Raw genomic sequence first — 9,472 nt, 5'->3', positions numbered from 1 at the left:
AGGATTTCGATTGATGCGTTAAACTAATTTAAGCTGTAAGTGTAAGTGATAAGCTGGTTGTATAATAAAATTAGTTGTAACTAACTGTAACTGTCCACCAAGCAAAAACAAAACAAAATTTAGTAATTCATTTTTATTTCATCTTTCATAATTGAGGAAACATGAATCGATTTTATCTTTTTCGATTTAATTCTTTATGACAGTTGTTTGCAGTTTTTAAAGTGATACTAGAAAAATTACATTTTGTAGTATAATCATGGCAAAGTCTAGTGTTCGAGAAAAGCTGGAAGAGTATTTCTCTTCTATGACTCCAACATCAAGCCGATTCATGGCAGATATTAAAAATTTGAAACAAGGATTTAATTGTAATTGGGAGGAATTAAATCATGAGCAGCAAAATGATATGCTATGGAACGCAATTGTAAAACCTGAAGCCATTAAAATGTATCAAGATATACCAGAAAATTCCTTAAACGTAGAGTATTTTCCGGTGCTTCGGATACGTCCTGGTGCAAAAATTATAGTTGAAGACGATAACGTTTCTACGAAATCTTTTGTGAGTTTATTTCCGAAGAAGAAATTTATTTAGTTTCTATATTTAAGTGGTAGCAAATTTATGTGTCATAGTTTTAGTTGGTATTTACAAGTTATTCAACTTAGTAATAATTTGCATTTTATGAAGTCAAAAAATTGAATGAAATTTATACTCAATGAATCAGAAAATATTATTTTTATTTATTAATATTTTTAATGAAAATGTTACCAAAAATATTTTATAATTGAATTATTTCTGTAATATATGGGAATAATAATATTTTTATTAGTTTTTGACAATGGCTTTATAATTCTCTGTCTATTAAAGCCTTTAAATTTATTGTTGATGTGTGTTTTAAAATATTTTGTATATTTTTGAATTTCAGGGAACATTTATTATGAAAATATTACTTGCCTTTTTTTTTATTTGGTCTAAATCACTAACCTTTTCATTTATTATTTATTATATTTGATGTTATAAATATGGAACTCAATAAATTAGTTTCACGATACCTGGTGGAGACTTGTATTTTTAATTGTAGGTTATCAGTTAATTCTTAATTTTAAAAGAAAATGAATATTATTCTTTTTCTCTCTATCTATTTACATAGAATAAATGATGAAAATTCATGCAATATGTATGTTAAATCTTTTAGTAAACAAATGTAATAATGACAAATGTTTTTTGAAAAGAAAAATCCCTGAATTATTATTTAAAATTTATTTATTTATAATAACAAGGATCTTTGCTGTTGTGATTTGAATCACATAAATTTTCAAGTTACTTCTTTATTATTTTTTTCTGATTTAATGTAATAAAAGTAATGTTTATTGATGTTTTTAATATATATTTTTAGTTTAATTCACATTCTGTTAAAGTTCTTTTTGACTTACATTCTTTCCATTTCAGGGTAACTCATGGAGAGATGAACATTCTTCACCTTTTTGCTGGGAAACAATGGTGATTGTTTATTATTATTTTTTTATATCATAGTTTAACTGTATAATATTATAGATTGTTTTTAGTACTAAATTTAAAAATGTGCTCTTCATCATGTTAGATGATAAAAGTTTTGAACTTAATAACATTAATAAATAATTAACTCAGTGAAAAATTTGGGTAAATGAAATGAAATAATATTTAATTATAATTTTTTTAATAATATTTTTCAACTTTATACACACTTAATTGAATATTAAAAGATTTTTTTCTTGTTATTTTTATAGAATAATTTAGTTTTATGGGCAATTGTTTGTCTCATTGTAATGACATATCAGTCATTGGTAATTTACAATTAGATTTAACATTGATTGGTGTCAAACTGTACTTAGAACTAAAATTCCATTTGTTCCTTTTTGATGGTGGACCCTGGCACTCAATGTTTATTTAAAACAAAGTGTATTTAAAAAATAAATAGCATAGTTTTTGAGCATAATGTATTATAATTATGTTCATTCTAAGCATTATAAAATATCAATAATAGCATCATAACCTTGTGTAAATGAAATTTAGGTGTTATCAATTTAGGGTCCCCCTCAAACTTTTTAAGATCAGAAGACCCCTAAAAAAATGGAGGAAAAAAATGCTTCCAAACTGATTTGCTATGTGCCAGCTGTTTGATCTTTTTTTTTTCTTTCCTTGCCTACAACTTTAGGTGCTTTTTTATTGCTACCGCTTTCGTCACATGCTGGAAGCAGAATCAAATATTGCAACCCTATTAAATTTGAAGTTTATTTGGACTATGGTTTACTAAAAACACCAAACATGCATTTCATTAATAAAAAAATTGAAAATCTATATCCAGTGATTATCCAGGTGACAGTTTTGTTACATCTCTGCTGAAAATTTCATAAAAATACTCAACACTGTCATAAAAACAATATGCTAAATACGAATATCATAAAAATGCTAAATTTGCATATCATAAAATATAAACCATAATAAATAGATTAAATATAAAGATACTAAAGTTACTTATAATATGATGTATGCTATTTAAAAAATGTGTATGCTATTTCTTTCCATCAAAATACCTTGAAATATGCCAATCTTTGTTCACTTTAGAAGTTTTAGTTGAACAGCAATAATAAATACATTTATTTTTAAAATTGATTCCAGTGACATATTAAATCTTTTCATACTCAACAGTTATACATAATTCTTTCATAAGCAGCAAAGTTAAGATTCCTGTGTGTATTCAAAATAAAACACCTCTAACTAAAAATTATAGTCTCCCACACATGTACTAAGATTCTGCACTTTACTTCAAAATTAACTTGAATTTTTAGATAACTAATTTTTAATATAATATTTTGTTGGTTTTTACTTTTTCTGTTTTTCTCATGTATTTATTTGTGTCAGTGTTTTAATCTGTATGTTAAATCTATTTATTAATATTGTTTTAGCTTTATTTCACTCAATTTTTATAAGTACTTATCTTCAATCATTTAAGGATAATGAACCTTATTTAGTTTTGAAGTGTAATAGATGGTGATAAATAATTTTTGTTGTGTACCATAACATGATTATACAATTGCATAATTAAATTTTTCATGTTTGTCTATCATTGTAAGTTTTTGGACTACTACTGAATTCCTAAGTGGTCCTAATCGACCACTAAATTTTCATTGCCGGTGTGAAGTCTAGTAATTATGGTTGTTCAAGATCTTCATAAAGGATCATGATAACCAATTTATTATTAAAAGCAATTAAAAATAAAAAAATCTTTTTTTTTTAAATAATTGTTTTGATTTATTTTTTAAAGTTACTGTGCAGTCACTTTTTTTTAAGAAATTATTGTGTGTAAATTTTACTTAATTTAAGAAAAGTATGTAAGCTTTTCTTTATACTTAAAAGTTTTAACTTGACTGTGTTTTGTAATTTTAATTAATATATATTTTTGAAAAAAAAAAAGAATAGTAACAAAAGTTATCTACTTAAATAATGTCTTTAAGGTTTGTAATGTTAGCAATATTTCTTAGATAATGTTTATTTTAATATAATCTTTTCAAAATATTCCATTTTAGAATGTTATAATCAAAATATTCTATTTTATGTTTATCCTTTCTGTTTAACTTCTCTGTAAAGTTTGTTAAATTTATTATTTTGTTGCCTAATTTCAAAATTCAATGCTGTAATTACAAGATATTCAACTCAAGTTTTCAAATAAATCAAGTTTCAATGAAACTCTTTTGAGTAAACAACTTTCTAATGTGTTTATACACTAAAAAATAATTTTCTTAAATTCCATAAATTGTCACTTAACATTTTTTTCACTACACTTTTCATATTGTGACATTTCTTTTAGAGTCAACTTGGTTTAGACGACGATGAAACTGAAGAACAAATCGAGCAAACTGCTGAGAAAACTGCGGAAGTGAGTGATGCCTCCTGCATACCTACATCCACCGAAAATCAAGAGACAGATAAAGAAGCAACTCCCAAGAAAACTGAACCCAAAAAAGAAGAGGAAGTGAAAAAATCAACGATTAAAAGACCCGAAGTACCTCCACCTCCTGTACCTCCGCATGCTAGTCCTCCTGTACCACCTCATGTCACACCTTCACCTCCCCCTTCTCAGAATGAAACACCAATCTATGCTAAAGTTATGAAACGTAAATCATTACCTAAGACTCTGGGTAGTACAGAGCTTAAAGCTCTCAGGAAACAAAGGGATGAAGCTAAGCCTGCTGTTCCTCCTCGTATGTCTCTTGAATTGAAAGGATCAATAGATGTGACAAAGTATAAGACATTACCCATAGATATTGATGTAAGTATACTTTTTAAATATTGTGTACTAATATAAATGTAGTTATTTTTTTTTAAATCATGAGCAAAAGAGATCAGCTGAAGTAATGGAAAAGTGAAAAGATGTTTTTTAATTAACGGTCAATTTTTTTGGGACTATTAATTCAAAATATTCTTTCATTATGCATATTTTGTTCTTTGTCACATCTATAAAAAGGATTAATAGATGTTACAAAGTATAAGACTATTTATTGAAATTGATGTAATTGAAATATTGTATGCATATATATCTATATATACAGTAGGGAACCGGTTATCCGGAACGATCGGGACCATCGCTATTCCGGATAACTGATTTTTCCAGTTTTCTGAATCGCTACAAAAAGCCGTTTTTTATTGTTAAACCCAACTAAAAAAAAAAAAATATTTGGAAATATTCTTAAAAAGAAGAAAAAACAATGAAGTAATACACTAATGATTATTTAATGAGGAAAAAAACATTTTTTTTAAAAAAAATGGCGGGAAAATTTATCAAATTTCGTTCCAGTTTTTTGGTTTTCCGGCTTTTGATTTCCGGATAACAGGATCTGTACTGTATATAATATATATATATATATATATATATAGTTTCATTAGGTTTAAATACATGATCAAACTGTAACAAGTAATAAATGATAAACCATCAATCTTATCAATAATAAATCATCAATCAATAATAAATGACTTGCCCATTATTGCTGTTATAAAATTTACAAAAATTTCATCATGTTTCATTTTAGACACTCTAGTAAACTATGTTCATAAGCTTAAGTAAAACTAAGTTTAAACTTCTTGTGAAATGCTGAATGTTTCTTTCTTGTCTTCTGAACTATTAATTGAATTAAATAAAGACGGAAGTTTATGTAAATTTTATAGAGAAAGATGAAAACATTTATTGGTGTGTGATACCATTATAGGCATTACATAATTCTTACTAGTTTTTGAAATTTCTTTAATTTAATTTCATAAATTTAATTTTTTTAATCATTCTCAATCCAATTCTTATTAAATCAAACAAATTAATTAATTTTTATTACATTTTATAAAAAGCAAAAAAAAAAAAAGTATTTGATTCTCTTAACAATTAATGTAACGGCTAACTTTTAATTTAATACAAATGTATAACTTATTAATTCACTGTTGTGACTGAACTGAATATTAAAATCTATTTTGAACTCTTTATTCCTTAACCCACTGGCGGTTAAGGAAATGGGCAAAATTGGGAGAATGTTTCTCCCCTACACACAGTTCCCCTATCAGTTAACATGGGAAAACCGGTTTTGCTATGCAGAGAAGACTGCAGGTTAAAATGCGGCATTTTTACGTGCAGAACCGTCAGTGGGTTAAGCTACTTTAATTCTCTAATCACAAAAATGTTTCAGTTCCAGGGTTATATTAATTCTCATGGTCTTTTAAGTTGTAGCCAGATTATTTAATATTAATAACACCTGGTCGACTTGGTTTTCGGCTATTTTATTTATTGATACATTGCTAACCATGGATCTCTTCCCACCTGTTAGAAACTATTCAGTTACTGCTTATTTCAAATTCTTGGCATTAGGACTGGATGGTTTTGCCCCTCAGTCTAACTGTTACAAGAATTACCTCATATTCACAAGAATTGCATCATGTTTAAAATACATCTCTTCATGTCTATCATAGGAGATGCTACTTACTATTTTATTTTTATTTAATATGGACATATTTGTTTAACTTTAATATTACTCGAAAATAAATTAAGTTTTTGTTTAAAATCTATGCTTTAATCACTCTTTCATCATTACGATGCAAATGTACAAGAAATTTTCGCTATACCACCAGTGCCTTCATAAAACTGGAATAATATTTTCACAGGTTTGTATCCAATTATAAACAGAAAGAGAAAAATTTGTAATTTTTTAATACTAATCAAATGTAAAAAATTTACTGGTAATTAAAAAACACCCATTTGTCATTCCATTACTTCATCTCTCTACTTCCGATGCAGCCTTAAAATAAATAGTTTCCGTGCATGAATAAAAAGGGTTAATTTCATTTATTGAAAGGCAATGCAAATTATTGTTTTAAAAGTATTTATCTATCTGGTGTGATGAGAAAAATTAACCCCTTAAAAAGGTTGAATGGATTGGCAGTTTGTCATTTTTAAAATGCGATAGCTTTTTTGCTAACTAATTTTTAAACCTTGATTATAAGAGTAAAAAAAAACTTTCCCTTGTAAATTAAAACCATTATGTCAGTTCAAAATTGATTTTTAAGAATTATAAGTATGTATATTCTAAACATAATAAAAATAACTTAAAATTAATAAAAAGTAAGCACATTAAAAAAATTTAAATAGTGTAGAATTAGTTTTTAACATGACTGCAGAATTCAGAATTTTTTTTTTGTCAAAAATACAGTTATTTATCTAATTGTTTTCATACTTTTAATTTAATTTCCTCAATTCTAATTGCAAACTCACTTTAAATAATAGAATTACAAATTATTTTACCCAAAAAATCTGTTGATTTTTGTACCATCCCCCTAACTTCCCTATGATGTTCATTGGACAGCTTTTAATGACACATTTCTTTAATGTAACTAAATGTGTTATTATATGCACCGAACAACTATTTTACTGTTACCACCCCTTTAATTCCTCATTTGGACCCTTTTTCCCTTTAATACAGCCTTAATTTTTTGAATGGACTTATGAAATGTTCATTGGTCATTTATGGTCAGTCCATAGCACTTTTACAATTTTGCGAAACTGAATGATGATGGATCTAAGTGACGGTTGACTCTTTTATTTTCGAGACCAAATACTCAGTAAACTTTAGCTTTCTGGGCATTGTAAGATTATAATGATTTATAAATCTTTACATTTATCTTCATTTTATAGATACAGAAATTTTGTTTCTTTGTAAGAAATGAAGTTATTTATCTAATTGGCTATCATACTTTTAATTTGATCTCCTCAACTCTTATAACAAACTCACTTTAAATAATAAAATTGCAAATTATTTTACCTTAAAAATGTTCTAATTTTTGTACCACCCCCTAAACTTTCTAATGATGTTCATTGTACATCTTTTAATGACATATTTCTTAAACATTACTATATGTGTCATTATATATACTGAGCAGCCATATAATACTACCCTTTCAATTGCTCATTTGGCCTTATTTTTCTTTTAATACAGTCTTGATTCTTCTTGGTTTAGGAAATGTTCATTTGTCACTTACGGTTCGTCCGTAGCACGTAACTAAAACGTGTGAAACTGAATGATGATGGATCTAGTTGACGTTTGACTCTTTCAAATTCAGAAATCAAATACTCAGTAACATGTAGCTTTTGGGGGGTCGTAAAGAACAACACAATAGTGTGAACTCTCCAACTTGTTAATCTAATTAATATTTTTCAGTATTAGTAGTTTGTCAGGATTTATTATTCTGTTAAAAGCACTTGACACTCTTCCCTATTTAAATAAATCATCAGCATTACAGAATGTACTCTGTCAACAACAATGTTCAGGTATGATGACTTATTCAGATTATGCAAATAAAATAAATATTTTAAAACATGCCAGTACTACATTTTTACTCTAGCTGCAACATGTGCCATTAAATTATTCCAATTTTTAATGACAAGATAGACAATACATTTGTAGAAAATTTATTTATTGAAATAATCACTCAGTGTGGGTCTTGATTCATTGCAAGGTTGCTTTGCTCAGTAAGACTAGAATTATAAAAATGCAAGAATTGTTTTTATAAGTCAAACAGGATGGATTTTTGTAATTGTCATCAAAATTATTTCTACCGATTGACAAAAATGTAACTACACATATCCTGTATGATCTAAATCTATCTTATCATAATCTTAAAGAAGAATGAAGTATCTATAAGAAATAATAATAATCAAAAACTCTTGTTTGATGTTTTTGACTAAGTTTAAAAACATTAATTTTGTTGTGGCGAATTCGCTTCTCATGTCATATCATATTAATACATTATATGTTTTACACACTATGTACTTTTATAAATGTTAAAATGTATATTGTCCAGAAGTGAGGAGATATTCAAGTGCTCGAAATTCAGAGTCTTACAAACTAAGCTTAATTATATTAAAATGGTTTCTTATCGAGTTAGTTTGTGTACTACTTTTATTTTCTTAAATAGACTATAAATGTATGAGAATGTTACTTGATAATTGTTATTATATAATGCAAAATTTTAATTAATGCTAAAAAAATATTTAAATAAAAAGTCATTTATCATAAAAAATAACTTCTAGTAAAAGTTGTTAGTCTAGTTAGTTGTAACCTGAGGAATATTATAATGAAGTCATTTAGCAGAAAATAAATTATTTATTTTAAAGACATACAATTTGTTTAAAATTTGTTAAAAAATTTCTTCACTTCATAGTTGAAATTTAAGAAAAGTCTCTATGTTTTGAATGTCCAAAACACATTGCTCCTTCTCATGAAAACATAGGAGTTTAAAACATGGTAACCTTTCTTTTATTCCAACTATGGAGCAATGGAAATTATTTTTACTTTCAAATAAATTTTTTCGCTTCAGTTTTTTAACATATTTCAGTTTATGTAATTTTTTTTTAATTTTTAAAATATAACAGTTATTGTTCTATGCTACTTTTATAGTTAAATCTTTAGAATGTGCAAAAATATTTGTTTATTGATTTTATTTAAAAATTTTTGTTGTAGGATTTTATTCCTAAAACTGGATTTGACTTTCTGGATAATTGGTAATACAACCTGAGTAATAACTTTACAGTCTTTACTTCTATTTGAATCATCAATATTTGTACATTTGTAAGTTTGTTTTATTTTCCTATTTATTTTCATTTTATCTGTAGATGAGAGAAACATTTATGTTTGTATATAATCTTTGTGTAGCTAAAATTTGTGATTTTTTTACCTTTAGCTCAATAAATGTTTATTGACTTAAATCATTGTTTTTCCTTTTTGAACACAATTACATTATAAACACAATTACTTATTGATTATAATTTTGGCTTTACTTTGTGATTATAATTTTGAGTGATTTTAATTTAATGGTTTGTATTTAGATTCAAAATTTGAACTTGAGAGAAAATGAGTCTTTTTTTTTATCAAATTTAATTTAACTTATCACTTAAAAACATTAAAC

At 26.1% G+C, this 9,472-nt stretch overlaps 1 protein-coding gene across 1 annotated transcript; it reads left to right on the top strand.

Moving 5' to 3' along the window:
* The first annotated feature begins 72 nt into the window (after positions 1–72).
* Positions 73–9,272, top strand: LOC107453448 (uncharacterized). Its single transcript, XM_043044870.3, has 4 exons — positions 73–556; positions 1,445–1,495; positions 3,843–4,304; positions 9,028–9,272. The coding sequence occupies exons 1-4, from the start codon at positions 257–259 to the stop codon at positions 9,070–9,072; spliced, it is 858 nt and encodes a 285-aa protein (XP_042900804.2). The 5' UTR covers positions 73–256; the 3' UTR covers positions 9,073–9,272.
* Positions 9,273–9,472: the final 200 nt, after the last annotated feature.

The sequence above is a fragment of the Parasteatoda tepidariorum genome, chromosome 6 (assembly GCF_982258835.1).
Source record: "Parasteatoda tepidariorum strain Cologne lab strain chromosome 6, Ptep-v5.0, whole genome shotgun sequence".
Taxonomy (NCBI): Eukaryota; Metazoa; Arthropoda; class Arachnida; order Araneae; family Theridiidae; genus Parasteatoda; species Parasteatoda tepidariorum.
Note: the sequence above shows the minus strand (reverse complement) of the source record. Positions and strands in the feature narration are given on the sequence as shown.

Bases quoted from the DNA above. Each gene is read 5' to 3' on its own strand.
- LOC107453448 (XM_043044870.3), top strand. From the start codon at position 257: ATGGCAAAGTCTAGTGTTCGAGAAAAGCTGGAAGAGTATTTCTCTTCT. The intron at 557-1,444 runs GTGAGTTTATTT...TTTCCATTTCAG, and splicing joins ACGTTTCTACGAAATCTTTT to GGTAACTCATGGAGAGATGA. The intron at 1,496-3,842 runs GTGATTGTTTAT...CATTTCTTTTAG, and splicing joins CTTTTTGCTGGGAAACAATG to AGTCAACTTGGTTTAGACGA.